Source organism: Garra rufa, chromosome 17 (assembly GCF_049309525.1).
Source record: "Garra rufa chromosome 17, GarRuf1.0, whole genome shotgun sequence".
Lineage (NCBI taxonomy): Eukaryota > Metazoa > Chordata > Actinopteri > Cypriniformes > Cyprinidae > Garra > Garra rufa.
The window spans coordinates 38,089,936-38,117,639 of NC_133377.1; the positions used below are offsets into that span (position 1 = coordinate 38,089,936).

Genomic DNA, 27,704 nt, shown 5'->3' on the forward strand with positions numbered 1-27,704 from the left:
CCATGCTACGAAGCCCCGATCTGAGTCAAATAATTCGCAATCCACGCTCAAATGGCCTATCTTTTCATTCAAATCATTCAATCAAATGATTTGCGGAATGCTTCGAAATTGTGAATTATTTTGCAACATAACGGTTTAACCATTTTGTAGTTTTGAAAAGCTCAGTTTCACCCATCATTACATGCTTTTTAAAATCGATTAAAAGCGATGTCTAAACTGGAAAAAAAAATTTCTAGTGAATCGCTTGAAATGAATTATCGAAGTCACAAGTTAGAATCAATTGAAGCGGTTCCAGCTTAAATGACTCAATTATTTTAGTTAATCTGTTCCTCTTTTTGCAACTTGCTTAGCTTGATTATTTTCTGACATCAGCTGAAATAAGTGAAAAGGGTATGATGTTTTTGACTTATTGACAAATATGTGCTTATTGACAAAGTTTCATAGATACATTGTCTTTATATAATTCAAGCACTTTTCAAGTAAATCCTTTAGGAATTCAGAGGTGGGTAGAGTACCCAAAATCTGTACTCAAGTAAAAGTACAAGTACTTATGGAAATATTTACTCAAGTATGAGTAAAAGTTTCAATCTTAATAGTTACTTGAGTAAGACTAAAAAAGTATCCGATGGAAAAAGTACTCAAGTAGCTAGTTACTATATAGTTAGATATTGAAGTGAAGACCCTGAATTTTATTTGTGTATGCGTGTATATATATATATATATATATATATATATATATATTTACACACACACACACACACAGGGCTCGCAAAATTTCTGGTAGCCCTTCGGGCAGGTACTCCTTCAGATTTTGGTAGCCCGAAAATTAATTTAACTAGCCCAAATAAAAAAAAATAAAAAGACCTTTTTTTTAAATATAGAAAATCAGATAGGATTCTTATCAAAAATGTTTTTAATACACAAATATAAACAAATATCAAGGAAGTAATTTTATTTCATTATATTTATTTCATTTAGTGTATCTGCAGAATTTTTAAATATTAATTTAAAGCAATTCATAACCATTTATAAGATCTGCAAAAGTAAAATAAACAGTAATGGGATTGGACAATGTAAAGTAGAATATTAAGCCATAAAATGGCATGATTTAAAATTCAGATACAGTTTCACACAAAAACAAAATATGTTACACTATGGCATTTCATCCTTTTTAACATTAAAATGGATAAATTGAGTATATAATTTATTATATTTATTTAAAACATAAATATTGTGTTTGCTGCATACAAACATGGGTCGACAATTGCAATCATTTGACCATAAACAGCTGAAAAAAATGTATTGGAAATGAAAAATTCATTCTTTGTCACGAGGGGGTGCTTAGGGAGCGCTGGAATATTACGGTTTCCATAGTAACAGCTGAACACAAAGCAGCATTAACTCAGTTTTATCAGGCATGAAATGAAAATATCAGCGACATGTTTCTGAGGACAGTAACGGAGGAACGCCATCAAATGTAGCGAAGTAAAAGTAAAGTTTTTTCACTATAAATGTACTTGAGTAAGAGTAAAAGTACCTATCTTTAAATATACTCTAAAAGTACTAGTCACCCCAAAAATTTACTCAAGTAAATGTAACGAAGTAAATGTAATTCGTTACTACCCACCTCTGTTAGGAATATTGCAATTTCCAAGGTTTTCTAGGGTTTAAATAAAAAAAGTACTTCAAGCACTTTTAAGCACAACGTACGAATACTGTAGATAACATAGTGAAAACGTTCAAATATTAGTTGTATTTTGAAGTGTTTACCAGTACATACAAGACACCATCAACCAGGAAAGATGTATGAAAGACGAGAAACCAAGATCCGTTTTTACCTGTTTTAATGAACCCTGATTACAGTTTTAATTACAAGAGCAAAAGAAACCACATGAGAAACTAAAGTATACATGGTTTCCTGTAACGTCAAGTTTCGTCTCTCTTTACAAAGTATTACATAACCGTAGAGAGACAGATGGAAAGCTTTAAGAAAGAAGCAAAAGTAGAGAGACCTTGAACACAATAAAGAAATAAGTCTTTTTCTTACATCATCCCCTCAAAATGGAAAATATATATTTATATATGTACACAACCAAAAAAGAAAAAAAAAAACATTAAAATAATAACGTGATAGCATAATGTCACCCTCCCTCTTCACCTGGTTTAAAACTAAAAACCAGCAATAATACAAAGCCAGAGCACTTTTATATCATGGTATCAAGAGGGTAGAGGAATACGCTTTATTAAAATGTTCATCTTGAGGGGTTAAAATTCATGTAAGGGGTACAAACGAAATACCAGCAATAATATCAACATTAAAAATGATAAATGGTAATATAAACCAAAAAGTTATAATAAAACAGCACTGTTTATACTGAATAGAGAGCGAGAGAAAAACAAAAAAAAATATTTTCTAACAAATAAGGCAGCTGTCAGTTGAAATACAGACACTGAACCGGTGTAAGGCCGCCAAACAATCTCCAAAAAAGTAAAAAGAGAAGAAAAAAAAAAAGTGTTAAGTGTGTCAGGTCCTATACTTCCTCCTTGGGTGAGGGCTAAGAGGCTGAATGTCCACTTTCTAGTTGTCAGTTTGCTGAAGCGAGGTCCCATCGACTACGAAGTCCCTGCATTTTGCTACAAATTGAGAATGCGTTACCTGTTCAAATCTCGATCAGCGTAGATAAAGAGCAGCCTCCTACAACTAAAACACTGCAGAGAGACTGAGATGGAGAACGCAAATGCGACGGGTCGAGTTAAAACTATACGTAGACCTTATAAGGCCAAGGACAGCTGTGCCATTCAGGGTTCTCGACGATTGGTCAGTTATGTTTATCTTTGTCTATAACAACACAGTAAAGCACTGCACTGTAGGGCCCTGAAACTAAACCATATAGATTTTACCTTCTGAAATATAATTTGTATCAAAACCAGCCTGTTTCTTTTATCAAATATATACGTACTATCGTGCAATAAAGTGAGAATATATGGACTCTAAATGCAAATCTTATTTAGGATAGTTTCTTTCAAGGTAGGTACAAAACTAAATAAGGCATAAAAGCAGTGTTCGAGGTCACGTTTCTAAGGCCTCTCCTGTACGTGTCGATAAAGCAACCCGTTGAAAAGCACTGGGCGGTCAGTCTTCTGTGAAAAGGCACAAATGTTTGTTCATTTGAAGGCTTTAGATTCAATAGAGGAAAGGGATGTTGGGAGCTATGCCTGAGATTTACCGCCAACAAATCGTGAAGAGATTTGCGTTCTTTACAAAACAGCAGGGTGTCAAGATTGTTTAAGTGGTTTTAGAATTTGATTACGAAGCTAAAACCATAAAGCGCCCTCTGATACGTTATCTACTACGTTCCCTCAGGGTTAAAACTGCATTATAAAAAAATAAATAAATACAAATTGGTGAAGGAATAATCATGTGATCTATAATTTGTCATCCAGCTGGTGGTCATGAACATGGACTAACAAATATAAAATGAATCCCCCAATGTATATACACATGCGTTAAGATACGTTATCGAGTGGTCCCGTTAGCCGGCTGAGCTTGATAAACAGCTAGGAAAGTTGATGTCCGGAGCCGGCAGTGAAGGCTGGTAGCACGCGTTAATGGCTCTGAAGGCAGTGTCATGAAGGTCCTGGTTTGAGAGCGAAAGGCAAGCTGGTTCTGCAGAGTCTGGGACTCGAATATTGTTATGCAACAAAACAAAAAAAAAAAAGAAAAGAGAGAGAGAGCGTCTGTAATCACAAAGTCTGAGAACTATGATTGAGTTTGTCGGCCAGCATCCTTCCTGTATTTTTCACTTCATCCAAGTGTCTGTTTAAAAGAGACTTGCCGCTTGCCTGTGACCTCGTGAGCCTAAATTGCATGGGCATGAATGACAAACAAGCGAAAAAAAGACTAATTCATTATCACCAACTTTACCCATATTTTACAGGGGTGCATCAACGTCTAGTTTAGGCACTTCTGTAATCTCTTGATTTTGTTTTTTAATATATTGGGTTGATCCCTAAATCCTAAAGGAGAGCTTCTTGTGGAAAACAGTGTCCAGGAATTCAGTAAGTCCATTGGGATGATGTTAGTCGAACACAGCAAACAAAAAGGAATGGGATTGGTAAGCAAGGAGCTCTGGCTAAACTTGGGAAAGGGGCATTCAAAAAATGTCAGTATTAATCATTTTTAGTGTTGCAATGTTTTGAAGTGAGTGAACCTGCATGTACAGATGGGCATCTAAACTTGCTGAAAGGATGGTCTTCAGCAGTTGCCTTCAGCCCTTGAGGAGGACAGCTCTGTGTTGGTAAGTTTATGTGTTTGACTACGTCCTCTTCAGCAAATGTTGTTTTCTAAAGACAGCTGCGCTGTCGCTCGCTGGAGCTCGGAGCTCACCCTCCTCTGGCCCGTCCCCAGGGGTGCAGCCAAAGTCTCCGGACTCTTCCGGTCTCCATTTTCCTCCCCGAGTTTAGGCTCTGCCTCCTGGGGAAGTTCCTCTCTCTCAGCCCTGCTCTTCTTGTCCTCAGCCTCTTCGGTTCCCGCCTCCATTCGCTGGTCCTCACTCCAGCGGCGTTTAAAACGCAGCTTCAGTGGGATGCAGCGTGTACCCCCAGGGCTAACGGGAGCACCCTGGCCCAAGTTTAGCTCTCGGGGTTCTGCTTTAAGACCTAAAAGATTGACCCCAAGCCCTAAGGTTGGGGCAGCTGGGGTCTTGAAGACGTCTTCCTCGAGATCGTCGTCGTCAGTCATGCGATCGTGGTTGGGTGGAGGGGCGAGGCCACCGTTGGGGTGTGGAGGGGAAAAGACATCACATTCGTCATCTTCATGCTCCTCCTCGCTGATGTCAGTCACCTCGACTTCTTCCTCCGACTCCATGTCTGAGATGGGCTCAACCTATAAAGGAAGAAAAATGAGCATTACAGACAATTTTCATTCTCAAAGGAGCTACAAATGTCGATTTCTTATGGGTTAGTTCACCCAGAAAGGAAAATTCTGTCATTGATTACTCACGCTTATGTTCCAAACCTGGAAGAACTTTGTTCATCTTCAAAATACAAGATATTTTTGATGAAATCTGAGAGCTCCTTCCACATTCAAGGTCCAGAATGGTTGATTAAAGTTGTTATTTTTGTCTTTTATTTGCACACAAAACCTATTCTCGTAGCTTCAAAATGGACCATTTTGTTGAGGTTCTTGGTACCTTTCTAGACCTTGAACGTGGAAGGACCCTGTCTATGAAGGGTCAGAAAACTCTTAGATATCATCAAAAATATCTTAATTTGTGTTCCGAAGATGAATGAAGGTCTTACAGGTTTGAAACGGCATGAGGGTGAGTAATTAACCCTTGTGTTTGTGTTCAAATCCCTATAACACTTGTGGTGTTCCCAGTCAAAAATGACCGGCCCACAAAAAATATCTTATAAATCTCTTTTTATGCAATATTAGCACCAATTATTGGTATCAATCTTTTTGTCAGCTTGTTTTCTTTCAATTAGGACTGGTTTTGTGTTTACTTTTGGAACTTATTTTTCGTAGGCCTCATTAATCTGAGTTTACGCACATTAGTTTTTGAGTGAAAAACAGCATTATTTGTCAAGAATTTAGCCAATATTAAAATATGAAATTAAATCGCACTGTTTATTACACTAGCATGCTCTAATGTTTAACCAAGAAATTTGTTCTGAGAAACCTTTGATTTATACAAAATTGCAAAAAATTACACGTGTGTTCCCACTCAAAAATGACTGGCCCTCAAAAAAATAGCTTATAAATCTATTGTTATGCAATATTATCACCAAATATTGGTATCAATCTTTTTGCCCGCTTGTTTTCTTTCAGTTAGGACTGGTTTTGTGTTTACTTTTAGAACAAATATTTCGTAGGCCTCATTAATCTGAGATTATGCACCTCAGTTTTTGAGTGAAAAAAAAAATGATTTGTGCATAATTTTGTTAATATTAAATAAAACAAATAAAATTTGTACAGACATTTTGACCGGAAGTTCTTTTGTGATATTTTTTTTTTTTTACAAGACAAGCTTTTTAAAACAAACTTCTTGGTTAAACATTAGAACACACTAGTGTGAAAAGGTGATTTTTTTTTTTTTCATATTTAATTTATTATTGACAAAATTAGCCAAAAATAATTTAAATTTTTGTTTTTTTTTTAAACTCAAAAACTGAGGTAGGTAAACTTAGATTAATGAGGCCTACGATAAATCAGTTTCAAAAATAAACACAAAACCAGTCCTAATTAACAGAAAACAGGCTGACAAAAAGATTGCTACCAATATTTGGAGATAATATTGCATAACAAGAGCTATATGTAGGCCGGTCATTTTTGACCAAGTGTAAATAGGTTGAATAAAATAAAAAATGTTTCACGAAAAATAACCATTTTAGCAGTAAACCTTAGTTCAACCTGAGGGTTAACGACAGAATTTTCATTCATCTCCCTTTAAGGTGAACATACCTTGATCTTTGGTGGACCAGCTGGTGTTGAGTTGTTGGTCATCATTCCAGATGAAGCAGAGTTTGAGGCCGAACCAGGCTCCCCGCTGTAAGAGAAGGAAGCAGCAGCGCTTCCAGAATTTGGCCCATCTCTCTGTTTGCGACCCAGTGGTGGTGGCTGTAACTTAAACTTGAACGGAGAGAGATGAGGCTCCTCAGCCTGGTGGTGCAGAGGGTGACTTGACAGGTGTGGACCTAAACCTGCAGGTCCTCCCATTCCCTTGTCCGGACGCTGAGGCTGAGGGATGACGATGTTGGGGTAGTGCAAGAACGCACGAGGACTCAGATGATAGTTGTAGACACTCTGAGTGTGAGCTTGCAGGTAGCGCTTCATGTCTTCTGGATTGAACGAGAAGTGGGAGCCCAGCATGGGTGACAGGGATGGGGAAGGTGTGTAGGGCATGTGAGATGTAGGGGTCATGGAGAGAGCTGGAGAAAGAGCAGGAGCCAGCAAGCCTCCAGGGCCTGGGAGAGGGGACACTGGGAATGGTGACAAGGGTTCAGGGTGGACCCTGTGTGCCCCATGGGGCCCGCTCCTGGAGAGCCCAGCTGGGTTGGGCGGTGCGCCGTAGACACGGAACAAGGAGTCGTGGGACAAGCGCGGATGGAGCAGGTTTCGGAAGGCACGGTCGGCCGGGCGCTCGTCACCGGGAGCTATGCCAGTTTCCTCAAGCTCTGAGTTGGTGGAGGTGCCATCGCTGCAATCAGAGACAGAGCCACGAGCTATGCGTCGAGGCACAGCACTGAAGACACCAGGACTGCGCAGTTCCTCGCTAGGAGAGAGGACGTCCGACGGCGTGGATGGAGGGAAGCGGAAATGGGTGCTTACGCCAGATGGGACAGGCGGAGCACTTTGTGGAACACCAGAACCTAGGAGAAAGGTTGAGAATTTTTAATAAATAACGGCTTGTTGAACTTTGTACATCAAACTAATTACATGGGTTTCTGAAAGATCTTCAGAAGGGTCTTCACCTGCAGAGCCCATGTCAATGAAGGGATAGTTGACCAGCACCAGCTTGTTAAAGTTGAACTTGTAGGTGAATCTTTTCCCTTTGGTCTTATGCAAGATCCTTTTGTTGTAGTAGTATCTGCGGAGAAAGTGTTGGCATGGTTACACACTTGCCAAAGCCATTATTAGGAGTCTGAATTTGTTGAAGGACGCCCATTTTTATGCATTTGACATTCTCGCTTCTGTTAAACTTCGCAAAGGCAATGACCACTTTAGAAACAAAAAAGTTACATGCATCAAATTTGAATTAAATAAAAACAACATGATTGCACTCTAAACAATGCTAGGCTATTATTTTATCCCAAATGCTGGCTTCAGCTTGTTGGGTCATTTCATTTGGTTGTTTTTAATATTTTTTTCCCAGGTTCTGATTAGTTTTTCTTCACTCAGTAAATGCTGGATTATTTTTTTAACCCAAATGCTGTGTTCAGCTTGCTGGGTCATTTTATTGGGTTATTTTTAACATTTTTTTTTTTTACCCAGGTGCTGGGTAGTTTTTCTGTAACTAAGCTTCTGTGTCATTTTTAATGCTGGATCATTATATTTTTTCTACCCAACCGCTGAGTTGAGCCCGTCTTCGACGAAATAACACAGCTGTTGAGTTCCAGTCAGAGCGTGGGCTTTTTAAGTCCTCTACAGGAGAGAGCGGTTCTCAGCACCGACCAACTTGGTGCACTTTAGCGAAATGAAGGTTTGTATAGATTTTATTTCATTTTACTGTGCTATAAATTATATTATTTTATGCAACATATAAGGACGAGATGTCAGTCAGCTACATACGTCAGCAGCGGTTGTTTCGCCTGATGGAAATGTCTTTTGCCTTGCATAACATAAACTGATTTTATTCGTTATAATACTGAATTTATATGTAATTTGATGTTAAAATATGTTCTCTAATCTCTGTAGCTCATCACCAGCTCAGATTTCGGCAACACACCAGCACAAGAATTAGCACTATATGGGTAAAAAGGGTTTATAGAGAACGATTAAATACATTTAAATTAAAATGCTTCTTTTAAATATTTGTTTTATTTCTATAATGCTTGTTAAAACAAGTTTAAATGTATGTAACATGGTAAATTAAGCTGCATTCATTTAAATAAATAAAATGTCATATTTTTGTCCATGGTGGTTCTTGCTTATTAATAATAGTTAATTTTTTGATTATTGCTGTTGCCTCTAGTAATTCTGTGTGTGATTTTTAATTTTAAACCAGAAATATAGTCATTTTAAACAACAGTTGACTTAAATAAAACAACCCAGCATGTTGGGTAAAAACATTTAACCAAACCAACAGGGTCAAAATAACCCAGCATGTGTTTTGTTCAATATTTACCCAGCGCTGGGTTGTCAAATAACCCAAGTTGGGTTGTTTTTAACCTGGCATTTTTAGAGTGGGATTCTGGTCTCATCTGCGTCCAGCTATCCATCTTTAGATTTACAAAACAAATACCAGCACACTGGTTTGTAGTGCAAACGGTTTTACCATTTACTTATGCTTTTCGTTATTTCCCTATAGCGAATAATGAATCTGAAGTCTTACTCATAGGCGTTCAAACTGATTACATTAAACCCAACTGACCTGGATCAGATCACATGCATATTGTTTCTTATGCTTCACAAATTTGCTTAATTTTAAACAGATCTGCAAAAAATCATTTGTGTAGCCAACATTTTAGTAAAGTGGTGTGCATGTGTGAAATTATTACATGCAGCACCTGTCAGGAAGCAAATGTTCTCTCAAAGTGAGAAAAACCAAACCCTCTTCAGCCTGACATAATTACTGTGCCATTAAGGAGCACTGAAGGTTATTATATATAACACACATGTTAAATTCTTCCATACATGAAAGGATTGAGCCAACCAGATTCAGATATGTGCAGAGCAGATCCGTGACTTCATGGCTATTTGAAGCTTCAGATGTTAAGATGATTTATGGGTTCAATGTGTTTAATTAAGATGTCACTGAGGGTGCATAGAGCCTGAGAAGACATGATTGTGATATACAATGATGTGTGAATCAGGGCACTGAAAAGTTCACAGCCGGATACTCGAGCACTAGAGAAAAGGACACACATACTCAACACTTATGCATGCACAACACTCTTTGAACTTGCTTCAAAAGAGTGCAAGAACTCTTAAGCTTGTCTGCATTTGCGCACGCGTGTTGCGCAGACATTCACATACATGCTGTTGAGTGAAACGGCTGATCTGAGTGACCTTTTGTTTACTTTCACCAAGCTTAAAACCTGCGGTTTGGTTATAGGATGGTCTACAAGCGGCATCAGGTTATCAGGTAAATACAACGAGTGTGTACATGTTGTTTTGCATTGTCTGTTGGCCTGCAGTCTGTTCATTTTCAACAGCTCAACAATGGGACGCCTGTGCAGCCTGGAGTCTGTCTGAATGGTATTTGAGTTTTAGGGAACACGTGCAACCTCTTAGGTATGGATGAAAAGAATGAGCGGAGTGAGAAAGAGTGCCTTCAGGCCTTTCTTTCCCGAATGACTAGATTCACACACTGAGTGTGCACAATTTTCACATTTTTACTGGTAAACTAGAAAGCACTGTTATTGGTAGCTGATGAAAGCTTGATGCGATTAGCCAAACATGTTCATATCTGACCATCTCTAACATTTATTCAAAACTCCTTTAAAATGCAATTATATACTTAAAGTCTGATGGCATTACCCTTTTTTGGGTAATCATTCAATACTAAGTCACACTACCAGTCAAAGGTTTTTGAACGGTAAGATTTATGTTTTTAACATGTCTCTTCTGCTCACCAAGCCTGCATTTATTCGATCCAAGTGTTACAACAAAAACAGTAAAATCGTAATTATTTTTACTATTTAAAATAATCGTTTTCTATTTGAATGTATTTTATAATGTAATTTATTCTTGTGATCGAAGCTACATTTTTAGCATCATTACTGCAGTCTTCAGCATCACGTGATCTTTGTGAAAGCATTCTAATATGCTGAAATTGCTGTTCAAAAAGCATTTATTATGAATATTATCAATATTTAAAACAGTTGAGTAATTTTTTTATGAATATAAAGATCCAAAGATCAGCATTTATCTAAAAATAAAAAGCTTGTGTAACATTATACACTATACTGGGGATGATTTAAATTAATAAAAAGTAATGATAAAGACAATTATAATGTTACAAAAGCATTCTATTTCAGATAAAATGCTGTTCTTCTGAATTTTCTATTCATCAAAGAAACCTGGAAAAAATGTACTCAGTTGTTTTCAACGTAACAATAAAAATAATAATAAATGTTTTCTGAGCAGCAAATCAGAATATTGGAATGATTTTTGAAGGATCATGCGACGAGTAATGATGCTAAAAACTCAGCTTTGGAATCACAGGAATAAATTACTTTTAAAATATATTCAAATAGACAATAGTTATTTTAAATAATAAAAATTTGTACTGTTTTTGCTGTACTTTAGATCAAATAAATGCAGGTTTGGTGAGCAGAAGAGACTATTTAAAAAAACATTAAAAATCTTACTGTTCAAAAACTTTTGACTGGTAGTGTACATCATAAAATTGCTAAAAAGAGTCAAGGATTTGCAAAACAACGCAGATAAAACATCAAAATGTAGTACTTAAATGTTAGCCACTTGAACAAACTGTTAAACTTCAGTAATAGCAATGTTTGTCTGAACAAAAACGCAAAGGATGACATTTTAGAAACACTGGGCAATTAGCTTTAGCAGAAATCTGCAAAGGTGTTGTCAGAGGATTCTGTGTGGGCCTTGAAACTAACTTCCAAATTTCACGATTACACAAATGAGGAAAACCAGCTTCAACAGAGTTTGAAAAAGTCAATGTGAGGTCACAAGAGAATGTGTGTGTGTGCACGGTTTTTGGAGTTAACTTGGAGGACATGTTTTGTGCCTTCCACATATGTCGAACAGAGGCGAGTTCTCTCCGGTTCTCAGAAGTGTGACAGTGAGGAACTTTCTGCTTCACATCTGAACTGTACACAGCTTTCTGCTGCCGTTCTTCTCCCCCTCCCTTCCCTACTTTCCTCTTCCATTCATATGTCCATATTTCTCTTCGAGAAATGAAAGAGTTCTCGGAAGTGGAGGACGCACACTAGTCCTGTAAGTGATGGCTGATGAGCGCTAAGTGGGCTTGATTATTCTGGGATGGTGAAGGCAGGTTCAGCAGGTTTGAGTGGGCATCCGCAGGTTGCCATGGCGACCGGTCCAAAGCGTTGAATAACACGAAGAGACAGACAAACAGGCAACTGGACAGATTGCGAATGACAGACGAGGACGGAAAAAGGCAAAGGCGGAAAAAAAAAACGGTATACGGGGAGAAACGCTAACAGAGAATAACAAACAACAGAGGTGTTGTTGATGAACACAAAAGTCAGTTAACATAAGAACAAAAGCACAAAAAAAGAAGAAAAAAAAACAAAGCAGTCTAGACTGAACAAAGATTAATCTGGCAGCCTACTTCACCTTGAGCTGGAAGCTTTAGTTTACATTTTCAAAATGCTCACAAAAAGCTGATTTTGCTTTTCCTTTGTTATTACAGGACAGTGTAGAGCAGACAGGAAGTGAAGTGGGACAGAGAGAGGGGGGATTCGAACTTGGGACGCCAGTAACGCAACAGCATTATATGTTGATGCACTTGTCAGGTATGCAGAACAAAACCAGCCTGAATGCTAATCAAAATGATCCCATTCTTGTATTTTGACATGGTTCCCATCCAAATAGTGTTCCAGAGAGATCGCTTTAACCCGCAACAATAAAACAATAAAAGTAGCCTAATTCCACAGAAAACTGCAGACTTGGCAACCTTGCCACAAGGCTATTGGTGCCAACTGTGATTTTTCATGACAGCATAAATATGCATTGTCAGTCTGGTTGTTAGCATTTTGCTAAGCTAACATTCTACTTTTATGCTAGCATGTCAAGTTGACATTCTAAGCACAATTGAATGATTACATAACTGAATCTATTGGCCTTATCACTTTTGGCAACACTTTAGATAGCAAAGCCTATTCACACCAAGGATGATAACTATAATGCTAACTATATATAACTTATGTTTCATTCTAATTCTGTGTCAATATCAGCATCCGTATCACTGCTATAATGATAATAACGCAAAATAATGTTGGAATCACTTTCAGAACATTTTTCTTCCATGTGACAAGTGGTAAAAACACTGACAGTTTATCAGAATCTGTCCGACTTTAAAGGGTGAGTATTTAAATTGCCAGACATCCTAACAGGACACTTATAATACACTTAACGTTATTATGTATTGGGGTGTGGTCATTAACATAGTTAGCATTCTTGGTGTGAATAGGCCCATACTCTAAATAAATCAAAAATTGGATGTTTTTTCTTATTTAGACTGAACATCTGGAATATATGTATAATCTGAGTAAATATTAAAGGGTTAGTTCAACTAAAAATGAAAAGCCTGTTATTAATTACTCACCCTCATGTTGTTCCAAACCCATAAGACCTTTGTTTATCTTCAGAGCACAAATTAAGATATGAAATGAAATCCGAGAGCTTTGTGACCCTGCATAGACAGCGACACAACTGACACATTCAAGGTCTTGAAAGGTAAGACCAGTGTTGTTGTTTTTTTAAAGCATTACAATATTGAGTTACATCCTAAAAAAGTAACCAATTATGCTAGTTACTTTTTATGGAAAGTAATCATGTTTTTTTTTTTTATCTGAGCAGGGCTTGCTTGTTTGTTTTTAATATTAAACGTTCGGTTTTTGACGAATCCCTTTCACACCAAAAGCTTCAGAAAAGTAAATGCATGTCTGTACAGTAGAACACTGAAGAAAGTTCAACATTCTTCAGCAATAAAAAAAAAAAGGTTAGTTATCTTTGAGTAATTTTTGTTTATAAGTATGGTTGAATTGGATCATCAAAGGTCAGCAGCAAAGACACTGGTTAGTAAAATGGTATTAAATAAATAAAGGTTTTTGTTTGCTTTGCGCACAAAAAGTATTCTCGTAACTTCATAAAATGACTGTTGAAACACAGATGTTACATGGATCTCCTTATTGATGTCCTTGTTACCTTTCTGAGCCTTGAACGTGACAGTTGCATTGCTGTCTATACAAGGTCAGAAAGCTCTCAGATTTCATCAAAGTATCTTAATTTGTGTTGCAAAGAAGAACGAAGGTCATATGGGTTTAGAACAACATGAGGGTAAGTAATTAATGACAGAATTTTCATTTTTCAGGTAATTAACCCTTTTACATGAGCTCATTCTGGAAATGTCTTATCCATGATGTTGGCCAAAATAAAATACCCAAACATTTTGTCGTTAACCATCTAGAGCAGTCACTGTTTCGTCTTAGTACGCTCATCAATGCTGTCTAGGTAGGCAGCTCCCTTGGTTGTGCAACAAAGCCATTCCCCAAGTTTATTCAGCTACTCTAAAGAAGGTATTTTTTTAATCAACAAAGATACAGTGGGTGAAATTACATATGTGTTCCTGGATCACAAAATCAGTCTTTGGTAGCACGGGTATACAGTCAACATTCAAAGTGGATCAAAAAAGTTAATCAAAAGTTGTCCTAAGATAAGAACGGGTATTCTTTTTGGTTTTAGGACAAATTTGATGAAAGGTTTTGATCCACTTCGAATGTTGACTACTGTATTTGTAGCAACAGCCAACAAAACAATGTATGAGTCAAAATCACCAATTTTTCTTTTATGCCAAAAATCATTAGGATATTAAGTGCAGATCATGTTCCATGAAGATATTTTGTAAATTTCCTACCGTAAATATATCAAAATATAATGTTTGATTAGTTATATGCACTGCAACGAACTTCATTTGGACAACTTTAAAGGCGATTTTCTCAATATTTCGATTTTTTCGCACCCTCAGATTTTCAAATAGTTGTGTCTCGGCCAAATATTGCCTTATCCCATACAACAATGCAAAGCTTATTTATTCAGCTTTCAGATGATGTATAAATCTCAATTTCAGTGTTATTTGAGTGTTATTTTAAACAGATTTAGTCTTTACCTGAGCGCTCGGCTGAGCTTGTCGTAATTCATCTGGGGCTTGCACTTGCGGGCGCCCCACAGTCGTGCCACTTCATCCGGGTCTTTAATGACGAACTCGCCATAGTCCCCCTGCCAGGCGATGACATCATGGTACTCCTCCTTCCGCAGCAGCTCGAGGATGAAGTGCCAAAGCTGGATCTGTCTGGAACCAGGACTCGATTCCGGCTTATAGGCCCAGTCTGGGAAGGCAAACCCTAGAGGTCAGACACAGAACATACTTGAGAGCCTTGCCACTTCGATGCAATCTACCCTAGAGTAAAGCGAGGGCATGTTTCACCACATCTTATCTCGATTAATAAGGGGTTGTATTACTTTGGCTGTCTATTAAATGACATTAAGCCACGGTGTGGTTCCAAGGCTGTAGGATTTTAATGGAGACGAACTCCGTCTGGTGAAAGGTTGCATGCAATTTCTATTTATCTCTCAATCTGAATAAGCTGTAAGAAATGCCATAGTCTAGTTAGCAAGCGCTTCGACGCAGAATCCTTGAGGCAGTAGTCAAAATAACACTCATACACACAGATGGTACGCAGTCTCTACTTTTAGACTCAATACTTGCAGAAAAAGAAGCAGAAGGCCGCTGAAGGCGAGACAAAAACACGGCCGTGACTTTAAGGGTCTTTTGTCTCATTACAGAAACTGTTTGTGCTTTGAGACATTAACATGGACAGACGGTTACACAACATGCTAAGTGACAGACCTATTACGAATCCATGCACAACGCTGAGTCAACGTGACATGGTGAGACGGCGGAAAAGCTCTTCGAAACAAGCATATCAGAGAAACACCTGAGAATGAAGTACGAAAAAAAAAAAAGTCTGCAGACTCGACACGAATGAGGTGAAGTATTTCTGCCGGCTCTAAATTAGACACAATGTCCTACTAGGAAAGAAAAAACAAAACCAGAGCAAAAAACAATGAACCGAGATTCTATCTCTTAGGCACGCTATGTCAGGTGGGAACGACCGAAAATAACAGCCTTAATTCCCACACTTGCACACAAAAGAGAAAGAGAGGGTCTTGGCGCACGACGTGGTGTTGTGCTCGCTGGAATGCCCCTTTCAGACGGTTCAGAGCTTGGCTGCTAATAAAGCCTATCGCCGTGTTAGGCAGCGAACGCAGAACAGCTCAGCATTACCGCCACCGCCAACCGCACACATGTGCTGCGGGGACCCACGCTGCGCAGGGGGGCGGTAGGATGACTTGGACACCGTGGGCTGGTACTAACTGTCCGTGACAACTGCTCAACAGTCGGCAATGCGGCTTGACTCATAATTGAGATGTTTGGTTGAGAGATCTGGCAGAGCGGAGATGTAAAACTCACTGAAAAGCAGCAGATCAGTTCGGTTTCTGGAGGTAAACAACACAGTATGAGCAACAAGTCTGAATTTAAGTTTAGCAAACATTACCGACACAAATTTTGTTCATGTATAAAGCAATAAATCGCAGTTCAGTGAATGAGTCAGATGTTGATTCAGTAACCAAGTTCATTCAGTGCAGGATACGTCAGGTTGATTCAGAGTTATTCACTCATGAATCAGACAACACAGGTTGCGCTGTCATTTTTTTTTGATTCACTTGTAACGTAATGATATCAAAATCTCACGATACCATAATATCTTGATACTGACTCCACAAAACAATATTTGTTGTAAATTAAAAAATAAAAAAAAGACTTGGGGGGGAAAAAACCTTTTGATCTAATGCACTTTAAAACTTCAAAATTAAGAGCTCCAACCCATTTTCTTAATTAAGAAAACTTAAAGGAATAGTTCAGCCAAAAACTAAAATGTGATGTTTATCTGCTTACCCACAGGGCATCCAAGATGTAGGTGACTTTGTTTCTTCAGTGGAATTTTTAACACAAACCGTTGCAGTCTGTCAATTATATAATGGCAGTCAATGGGACCAACCGCTTTAAGAGTAAAGAAAAACATACACAGAAAAAACCAAATTAAACCCTGCGGCTTGTGATGATACACTGAGGTCTTAACACACAAAACAATCGGTCTGTGCAAGAAACTGAAACGTATTTATATAATTTTTTACCTCTGATCCACTGCGATGTCCAACTGTCCTACTCATTGTTTACACAAAGAGATGGTACGACGGCTACTCAAAATGGTAATTACTTGTGCTTATCCTGATTGTTGCAACCGATTAAAAACTGAAAGATCATGTTTGCTTGTGTGAACTCATCCGGGAATGTTACGTTTTCACCAACTCACAAATTTTGAGCCTGATCGAATGAAGTTATGGTTGTTTGCTCTTCGTTACGCACCGGCTGTTGTGAACTCAGGACAGTTGGACATTGCAGTGGATCAGAGGTATAAAAAAATAAATAAATTGCTATAAATACTGTTCAGTTTCTTGCACAGACCAATTGTTTCGTGTGTTTAGACCTCAATGTATCGTCACGAGCCGCAGGGTTTAATTTGGTTTTGTCTGTGTATGTTTTTCTTTACTCTTAAAGCGGTTGGTCCCATTGACTGCACAAGCTGAAGGGTTTAATTTGGTTTTGTCGGTGTATGGTTTTTTGACTCTCAAAGGCATGGGTCTTATTGACTGCCATTATATGACTGACAGACTGCAACATCTTTGTTTGCGTTCTACTGAAGAAACAGTCTCCAACATATTGCATGCCCTGCGGGTAAGCAGATAAACATCAAATTTTGTTTTTTTGTGAACTAATTGACTTGCACCTGAACTTTAAGGGGGAAATCAACCATCTTTTTACTTGTGGTATACCGTCTCAGTCTAAATTACATTCACACTGGTGTTTTAGGAAGCTGAACAAATTAGAATATAACAAAAACAATTTTTTATTATTGTTATTCCTATGACAGTAATAGCCATATATTGTAAAACAATTGCACGGTAAAATAAATGAACTGAATATGTATGGTTTTTGCTTTACACTGCAGTAGGGAAATTACAGTACTTATTTCTTGATTTCTACACTTAATATTCAGCAATAGCAATAGTTTGAATTTGGACTGCAGTAACGTTACCCATTTAAACTGTCAGCAATTCATACTGCACTTTTAAGCTTTTATTTGGACAGAAACGGCAGTGGAGCTTTTATTTTGATGGAAAACTCCAGCTACAGCAAAAACAGGCTTACATAAAGAATAACTGTTGGCCGTTGCATTTCCAAATGTGCTCTAAACTCACAGCGCATCCGATAAATGAGTTCACTGCATTTAGTGAACTGAGCCGTTTTGGGGCACGGAAAACACTGGATCACAAGAAGATCACCTGAACGAAGTGCGTGCCTCATTTTAGTTTGTTTGACAGATACTGTGCCAAAGCATAATGGCCTAAAACACAGCTTTAAAGACCTTTTATGTTAGAATAAGAAGTTTAAATATATTTTAAAAACTAACTACCTATTGTTTCATATCGTCATGTGCCCACAATTTCGAGACCACACGATCGCAATACCACGATATTGATGATAACGTTACATCAAGATTTGTTTTCGCCATTATTTAGCAACACTCAATTCAGACTCACAAACACAAAGACTGGATTCCTTTTGCTGTGTGTTGAAGGTTCAGCAATGCAGGAAACACTGGCATAGCCACAACAGAAGTGATACATGAAAATGTATACAAAAAGAACAAAAATGCACCCCTTGGGCCTGTAATTTCGGCTCCTTTTTCAAAACCGTTTATTGGAATGCAACTTCAAAGTTTAATGCAATTCCCACCATTCATGGCAGCTTTACCAAGACGTGTCAACAGATCATATATGATTAGTTGTGTGTTTGTGGGACCAGACCTCCACCGAGTGAGTGGGCATGCAGAAACACAAAGCTTCCCACAGCGTGTGCGCGTCAGCGCTGACTCACGGCGTATGCGTGAGTGTATTTGTCATTCAGCTTTCACAAGAAGTGCGCCTTTTCCCTCCACTCTCATACCTTTTTCTCTCTCTTGTGCGTTGGGTCCCTGGCTCCCACGCCATCTCCTAGCAACAAGACACTTTAGTGCTATAAATACACGTATAGCAGGGAGAAATTTTTTTTTGAATGCAATTAATCAATTAATGAAATCAAAATGCACAAGCTAAACTATCCAAAGTGCACTGATTCTAATAAACAAAGAAAGAGACCATTTTCCCAAATATGAAAATTTATTTAAGTCATTTCAACCCCATTTGACTTACTTTCTTCTTTGAAACAAAAAAAGATAGTATTTTTTTAAAAATGGATGTTTTTCATCCATACACGAGTCAATGGGTTCCAAAGTTGTTTTGGACCCCATTGACTTTAACTGTATTAGGGATGCACCGATCATGATTTTTCATGGCCGATTCCAATACAGATTTTTTACAAGCAAGCTGGCCGATTCCGATTTCCGATTTTTTCAAAAACAAGAAGTTATGCAAGTAAACAACATGTTTATTTAGTATTTAACTTATTAAATACAGTTTAATAAGTAAAACGTGCTTTTAGTAAAGTAAAACAGTAAGCCAACAGGCATTTTAATGTAAAATAATAATAATCATTCTTAACAGAACAGACATTGCAGATTGCAATCTTCACGTCATGCTCACAGATTTTGAAAAACCTCCACACAAGTGACATGTTTCTGAATGAATCGAATGCCGCGGCCCGCGTGCACACTTCCGGAAAAAAAACGATCGCGAGTTAGATGCAAAAACCGTCCGGTTTCGATTTATGGCCGGTCAACCGGTGCATCCCTAAACTGTACGAACAAAAACATTCTTCAAAATATCTTTTGTATTTTGCAAAAGAAAGATAGTCATAAAGGTTTGAAATGACAAGAATGAATTTTATAGAATTATAATTAATGCATATAATATTCCGATGCAAATAATCAATGAATGAAATTAAAATGCACAAGCTAAAATATCCAAAGTACGTTTAATTCTAATAAAAAAAGATTAAAGATTGATTAAAGGGACTGTTTCCCCAAATAGGAAAATTAATTAATGTAATTTCAAACCTGTATGACTTACTTTCTTCTTTGAAACAGAAAAAAAAGAAAGTATTTTAACAAATATTTTAGTGTTTAGAGTCAGTGGGTTCCAAAGTTTTTTTTTTTGGACCCCATTGACTTTCACTGTATGGCCAAAAAGATTCTTTCAAATATCTTCTTTTGTATTTTGCAAAAGACAGACAGTCACAGAGGTTTGAAATGACAAGAATTAAGAATATATTCTAATTTTATATTTTAATTTATGACTTTCTTTTCTGGGTGAACTGTCCCTTGAAGTAGCCAAGTCTATGCTACAGTATTGATTTAATGAAGCTTTTAATCAATTTTATCAATTAAATCAAAAATCTTTTGTGCTCAATAAGCCACACAATCTGACTTCTGTTACAACTTTTAATATGTAAGCTCAGAGGTTTCTTCAAATCTCTAACCAGCAACAGTAACAGTGAGGTTTGCCTTCAAAAGAAATGAATAAGAAAGCCACAATTGGCAATATGGTGACGATCAACAGGTAGACGTCCTTTAATAAGAAGAAGGGACATAAAACAAACCCCAGACGAGGGCTAAACGTCAGACTCTGGGGAAGGCCGAGGAATGACTTTACAAGAAACCGCTTTGAGGTACTTTTCAAACAAACCAGTGTGTGCCATAATACACTCGTTTTTTTTTTTTTTCTTCACATAAGACCACAAGCCCACAAGACAACTTAGCGCGTGCACACAAACAGGCTCAATCAAAGCGCAATAACAGCTAAAACAGGCACGTCCCCTGGTGTCTGTGGGTTCTGCTGGGACTGCTGTTTCTCTGACGGTTACTGTCACTAATGGGTATGGAGTCAGGAGACCGCCAGACGAAACCCTCGCTTGACAGGGCCCTGTACACACGCTTAGAAAAACAATATGACATAAGCCTTACATGATAGCACCTGTACAAACTGTACCGGCACGAACAAACAAACCCGGCTGACGAACATCTGACCGAACATTACACTCAAGTTCGAGGAAACTGGACTCCTTGGCATTTCTGTACGCGAAGTCTCTGTTGCCGTCGTCTCTGTTTGCGATTAGCGTTCAGCTGCAACAGCTCTTTTTTTTTATGGCAGAGCCGTGACGCAAGTACGAAAAAGAAAACAAAAACGCCGTCCTCTGCGTCTCTGGTCTGTATTTAAAGGCTCAGAAATGTTTAGGGCCCCCGCGCTCATTCGTTCTGTTTCTCTCCATCTCTCCCCCACTTCCCTCCCTTCCTCCTATTCTTTGTGGGCTCTATATTTAGGCAGAGGAAAAGGTCGTTCTCCATCTACTAATGATGGTGGCGACAGGGGAAAAAAAGGGTACGAGTGTGTGCCAGCGTGAATGTGTGCAGGATGAGTAATACAAAAGAACCACGAGCGGCTCCGCTGCCTAAATGTTCCACTTACAATCGGCAATGTCACTCCGCCTGACGGTGGGGCACGTTGGCGTCGGTCCGCGTACGTTCGGCAGTTGGCCGCATCGATCCGAGCCGTGTAGAATGAGTCAGTGTTGTTTTGTGCTAATGAGAACGCCTCCGACGAAAAATACAACAAAACCCTGCAAATGCATGTTTATGTGTTTGGCGTTCTCTCGGGGCGAGACGGATCTCACCTTCTTATTTGCGTTAAGACGACTCATCTGGGTGATACCTGGAGGCTTGGTTTAGATACACGCAATCAGTCACATAACAATGACATAACCATTAAGTCCTATTGAGATATGAGAAATATTTATGATATATTCAATGCTATTTTATTATCAGGTCCAAATTAATCATTACCAAGGAAATCGTGGTAATTAACACTTTTACAAGCAGTTTTGTGCCCACTGCTTTTACAAATTTCACGATAGTGTCAAGACAGAGCTATTTATAATAGCATCTTTGATTTAAACCTGAAGAATCAGAAGTGTCAACATTGTTTGTGGAGTTAGAGATTCAGTTCTACAATTTGATTCTGTTGAGCTGCTTAAATGAATCAGTGATTCAACTATTTGTTTGCATCGTCACTCAAAAATATAATTAACTAAAAAACTATTTAGGAAACAATAAGAAGATGATTTGCACTGATTTGTCATTTTTATTTAAACATTTTGACTTGACTTTTTTAACAAAGGCTGTTTGGTCAAACTCGTGGTTCTTTTGATTGAAAAAAAAACACCCTTTACGACATTATAAAAAAAAAAAAAATAGATAAAACTTACGATACACTGGCATTAATATTAAAACCTTTGGCCAAAAAAATAACAAATAAATAATAATAAAATAAAAAGTTAGGATAAACTGCCAGTGATATTAAGAACATTGGCCGGGAAAATAAATAAATAAATAAAATAGTTTTTTTAGTTGCATTAATGGTCATTCACACAAAGGACGATAACTACAAAAATATCAATTTTTTTGTTTAATAAACACTCTAAAGATAGATAAAACTTAAGATAAACTGCCATTGATTTTAAGAACATTGGCCAAAATAAAATGTTTTTTTGTTGCATTAATGGCCATTTACACCAAGGATGATAACTATAACAATAACGAATTTTTGGTTTAATAAACGCTCTAAAGATAGAAAAAACTTAACATAAACTGCCATTGATTTTAAGAACATTGGCCAAAAAATTAAATAAAATAAAAATAGGTGTTCTTTTTTTTGTTTAATGTTCTTAAAATAATAAAATAATACTAAAATAAAATACAGTTTTGTTGCATTAATGGCCATTCACACTAAGGACGGTAACATAACAATAGCTAATTTGTGTTTAATAAACCCTCTAAAGATAGATAAAACGAGATTAACTGGCATTGATATTAAGAACATTGGCCAAAAAATAAAATATCTTTTTTTGGTGCATTAATGGCCATTCACACCAAGGACGATTACTATAACAATAGCTAAACTGTTGTTTAATAAACGCTCTAGATAGATAAAACATGAGATAAACTGCCATTTATATTAAGAACATTGGCCAAAAAAATAAAAATAAATAAAATGCCATTGATTTTAAGAACACTGGCCAAAAAATAAAATTAAATTAAATAAAAATACTTTTTTTTGTTGTTTTGTTTTTTGTTGCATTAATGGCCATTCATACCAAGAACAATAACTATAACAATAATATTTTTTTGTTTAATAAATGTTCTAAAAATAAAACTGAAGATAAACTGCCATTGATATTAGGAACATTTGCCAAAAAATAGACTAAAATAAAATTTATTTTTTTTAATTGCATTAATGGCCATTTACACCAAGGACAATAAAGATAACAGTAACTAATTTTGTTTAATAAATGCTCTAATTCTATGAGACTAGGCAAGTACACAATAATTCTGCAAATCTTTCCAAAAGATGACCGATACAAATACTGACAGCCAATCAAAATCCATCAAACTTGAAAGGGCTTGAGCATCAAAAGCAGAAAGACTATTATCCATTGCAGGATAGTGGAGTCTATGCTTATGTGCTGAAGAAAAACCAAGATTGTATGGTTTACTTTCTTCTTTGAAACACAAAAACAGTATTTCATTAAAACATCCATACAAGAGTTGTTTTGGACCCCATTGACTTTTACTGCAGATGCTAATATAGCAATCGTTATAGTTAATATTCACAGTTATCGCTCTCAGTGTGAACGAATGCTTACACAGGAAAAATGTTAAATCACACCGAGCAGAATAGGGTGAACAGTGAACAGACAGACAGACAGGGAAAGAGGTGGATCTGGAGAGCGCGAGTCAACCAGAAGAGAGAACAAACACTCAGGTTGAGAGGAGACGATCAAAGCGTCGGCCAGTCATCATCTGTAGATGCACAGCGCTAGCCTGCAGCCCTCACATGATCGCCGCCATGCACTCTTACATAACGCGCCGTGTGTGCATTTGTCTGCCCAGAACACAGTCATGCCTGCTCTTGCCAACCCTGACGGGAAAGGTTCACGGTTGTTGCCCCTAACAGGCAACAGACAGGCACGTGAACCCCTCCGCTTCATCTCTATAACCATCAAAGCAAATAACAACCTTGCATTCAGGATGCATTCGAGCCATCTTTGCAGTGCTAACTGGAGAAGGTGTGCTGATACTTTGCTGGTTAATCTCTAGTTACCTACTGAGGGGTCAGGCCAGCGGTGTGAGTTTCTTAAGGACGCTGACGAGAAACTGTCTGAAAGTGGATGAAGGATGTGTACATGCAGCCATCCAATGATATTTGCTTACGCAATTGACTTCAATGAGTTACACTGGACTGAAGTAGACTCAGATAATTGCTACAAACAGTTTACATGCTTCTAAATGAATTTTATTGACTTTCCAACTACGCTAATAAAGTGCCACCACCGCAGCGCAAAGGTTTACAGTTGCACTTGGTTGCAAAACGAATGCTAGTTTAATATGTAATGAAGTAGGATTACACGTTTTTGATCAACAATCACGAAATATGATGTCAGTATCAGTTTAATATCAATGCACAGATCAAGGTCGAGTAAATACTGAGCGTTTAAAACTGAACAGTGCGTTTGGCAAGGTAAACACACCGCGACGGAGGTTTAATTTAGGACGTGTTTGTCGACAACTAGCTCATTTGACTGAACAATGATACTTGCCTGTATGGCGCGAGTGTGGCATTATCACTTTAACTGTAAATAAGTCAAGGTTGATTGATCGCAGCAGGCTATTTCCGTCAGGGCCGTCGCTGAAGTTTACAGACGCACTGCAACGTGCAAACCAAATTGAAAAGCAGTGACAGAACTGGCCTCGGCAACAGGTTTGCACAGATAGCGGCATCTCTAGAATAAAGGAGGGCTAATTCATTGTTGACAAGAGTGGAACGTGACAGACATAATAAATAGGCGATAAAAGATGTGCACCGATAAATGGCCAAAATTAAAACACAATAGCATCTTAACTAAATGAATAAAAATGAAAACAATTACCTAAAAATCATTTTATTACTTAACTAACTACTATAATATAAATAAAAAAGTGAGGGAAATTAACATGCACAATAAAAATACCCAATATTGACCAATTTAAATAAAATATATTTGAAAAAATGTACACTACCAGTCAAAAGTTTTTGAACAGTAGGATTTTTGCTCACCAGGCCTGCATTTATTTGATCCAAAACACAGCAAAATCAGTGATATTGTGAAATATTTTTACTATTTAAAATAACTGCTTTCTCAATGCATTTTAAAATGTAATTTATTCCTGTTATCAAAGCTACATTTTCAGCATCATTACTCCAGTCTTCAGTGTCACATGATGCTTCAGAAATCATTCTAATATGCTGATTCGCTGTTCAAGAAGCATTTTATTTCTATTATTAATATTTAAAACAGTACATTTAAAAAAGTACATTTTTTTCAAGATTTGATGAATAGAAAGATCCAAAGATCAGCATTTATCTGAAATAAAAACCTTTTGTGACATTATACACTATATTAGTCAAAAGCTCTGAGCCAGTATAATTTTTGGGGGAAAGAAATTATAGAAATTAATACTTTTATTTAGCGAGAATGCTTTAAATTGATCGAAAGTGATGATAAAGATATTTATAATGTTACAAAAGATTTCCATTTCAGATAAATGCTGTTCTTCTGAGCTTCCTATTCATCAAAGAAACCTGAAAAAAAAAATCTACTCATCCGTTCTCAACAAAATAATAAATGTTTTTTTTAAACAGCAAATCAGAATATCAGAAGGATTTCTGAAGGATCTTGTGATTGGCGTAATGATTCTAAAAATTCAGCTTTGAAATCACAGGAATAAATTAGACTTTAAAATATATTAAAATAGAACACAGTTATTTTAAATAGTAAAAACATTCCAGAATTTTACTGTTTTGGCTGTACATAGAATCAAATAAATGCAGGTTTGGTGAGCAAAAGAGACTTCTTTAAAAAAAAAAAAAGAACACAAGCATAGACTCCACTATCCCAACAGTATGAAAATTATGCAACTTCAACCTGTGCCAACAGTCTATGTTATAGTCAAAATACAGATAATCTGTTGCCTTGATCTAAAGTGTGTGATATTGCGCACTTAGACAGGTGTTTTGGGAACACTTTAACCCAAATACGAGCGAACGGAGGGCAAAAGGGATCAAGTGTTTGATTATGTTTGCACGCGTGTTATCCTCGGCACTACGCGAGACTCTAGGTCATTTTGCCACCCATGTCACACGGTGAGGGTATTTCCCACCCAAGCAGAGACTGAAGAGCGCCTTGTGTCCTGAACGCCGTGGCCAAGGAGGAGCCATTAGCTATGTCTAATACTTTCACAGCTGTGGCTCCGTAAGCTAAACATCTAGTAGCTGTTATTTTCATGTCTACAATCTTCATGTCAACACCAGCGAGACCAAAAACTCCAGTTACCGGCACACGGCAGTGGAGACAGCGCTCCAGATGTCCGGGACGCCGCAGCGCGACGGCCAACTCTGCCCAGACAGAAACCAGACGCGTCACAGGGGAGTTCCTCGTAGGGATATGATTAAATCAACCATAAATGGTCAGGCAGGGCGAGTTTCTGGGCCAATTTTCCTGCTATGTGAGGACTGCCGAGCATGAGGAGCAGCCTGCGACGGCCGCCTGCCAAACAATCCTTACCAACAGGCCTGTGCAGGTCTCCTGAACTGCGCGTGCACTCGCTAACTGGGCCTAAGAGTATCACCAAAAACCTTCTGAAACATTAGCTTGTGCCTCATGAGACACGAAAACTTGGCTGAAAAGCACACGTTTGTGTTCAATATGGAAGATGAACGTAATACCTGCATTTGGAAAACTATACATGCGTTTTGTTTTAAAACTTGGCTGATATTTAAATTTAAGCTGGCATGAAATATGAACTGCATTATCCCTTTCTTAGAAAAAGGATTAAGCAGTGCAAAAGTTCAGCGTCAGTCAAGAACTAATTGTGGATTTACTATAGAAAGCAAAAGTTTAAATACTCAAGTGTATAAAAATGCACCGCTTATGGCTTATTGTTTGACGGTGTACATGAAGATGTTATGCTTACAGTGCAAAAAAATCAAAATGTGAATTTATTTGAAAAATAAAAATGGAATTGAAATCAAATTGGAAAAATTGAACCTACACTAAAATGCATTTACATGCCTCTGAAACCAACTCAAATAATGATATTTATCAAATGCAGGCAGTTTAACTGTTCAGGACAAACATGGGACTCATGAACAACTACCACTAAACAACAAACAAACAAACAAACAAAAAACACAGCTGTGGGTCATTCAGGTAACAACACAGTATTAAGACTCAAGTGTATGTAAACTTTTGAAAAGGGTCATTTTTATAAATTCAACTATTATTTTCTATTGTAAACTATGTGTAAACGTCTTTTATGTGAAATATATTTTTTCAGGTCAGTATTAATTAAAAAAAAATAACATGCAATTTGTATGATCCTTATTATTTTGGTAAAATAATTATCATTTTGCAGATTCTGCAAGGTGTATGCAAACTTTTGACTTCAACTGTATGTTTTTAAGTACTCACCCAAACCTGAAAAAACCTGTAGTGTGGTTGACTTGCATTGTATGGACAAAAAAAAAAACTGGGACTGGGGTCCACAGAAGAAAAAGTCATAGGTTTGGAAGGACACCATCTTTTAAATCCTACATACAAGTCAGTCTCTAATTATATGCCTATACTTGATGCAGTTTCTTTAAGAGTTCAGAAAAGGTATTGGCCACTCAATAGGAAACGTAAATTATAACTGCATTATTCTTGAAAGAATACAGAGTTCAATTCCCTCAACGCAAGATCTGAAAAATATGATAAAAAAAAGAAAGAAACAAAGCTAAAGAAGCAGAAAGCAGCAAGCCCTTTAGTTGACTGGTAATGCGGAATTGCTACGATTCAATCTTAAAAGTCTCCCAGCCATCATGTTCTCTTCATCAGTGTGTTAAATCACACACTCCGGTGGCCTTCGCTCGGGCAGCTGAGCAAAAGTCATTAGAAGCGCCGAGGTTGCAAGGGTGATAGTGGCATTACGTTTTATCAGCGAGACGTGGATTTCTAATATCTTATCACAGTGAAGCTTTCATCCTGGCTTTATCTCCTGCTGGGAGCCACTTCTACATGAACTTTTAACCGATTTCTTTTCCTTCCCCCACTTCTGTTCGCACTTAGTCA

General features: G+C 37.5%; 1 protein-coding gene across 2 annotated transcripts in view; it reads right to left on the minus strand.

Moving 5' to 3' along the window:
* Window positions 1-1,759: 1,759 nt before the first annotated feature.
* Window positions 1,760-27,704, minus strand: part of erf (Ets2 repressor factor) — a 40,134-nt gene continuing 14,189 nt past the window's right edge. Inside the window, exons 2-5 of one of the 2 annotated variants that reach the window (XM_073821635.1) lie at window positions 14,550-14,769; window positions 7,474-7,589; window positions 6,464-7,371; window positions 1,760-4,885 (exon numbers count right to left, since the gene is read on the minus strand). In XM_073821635.1, the coding sequence (XP_073677736.1) occupies window positions 4,328-4,885; window positions 6,464-7,371; window positions 7,474-7,589; window positions 14,550-14,769 (1,802 nt within the window). In that variant the 3' untranslated portion in view covers window positions 1,760-4,327. Of the gene's footprint in view, window positions 4,886-6,463; window positions 7,372-7,473; window positions 7,590-14,549; window positions 14,785-27,704 lie in introns of both variants that reach the window. The other variant, XM_073821634.1, reaches the window with a different exon arrangement.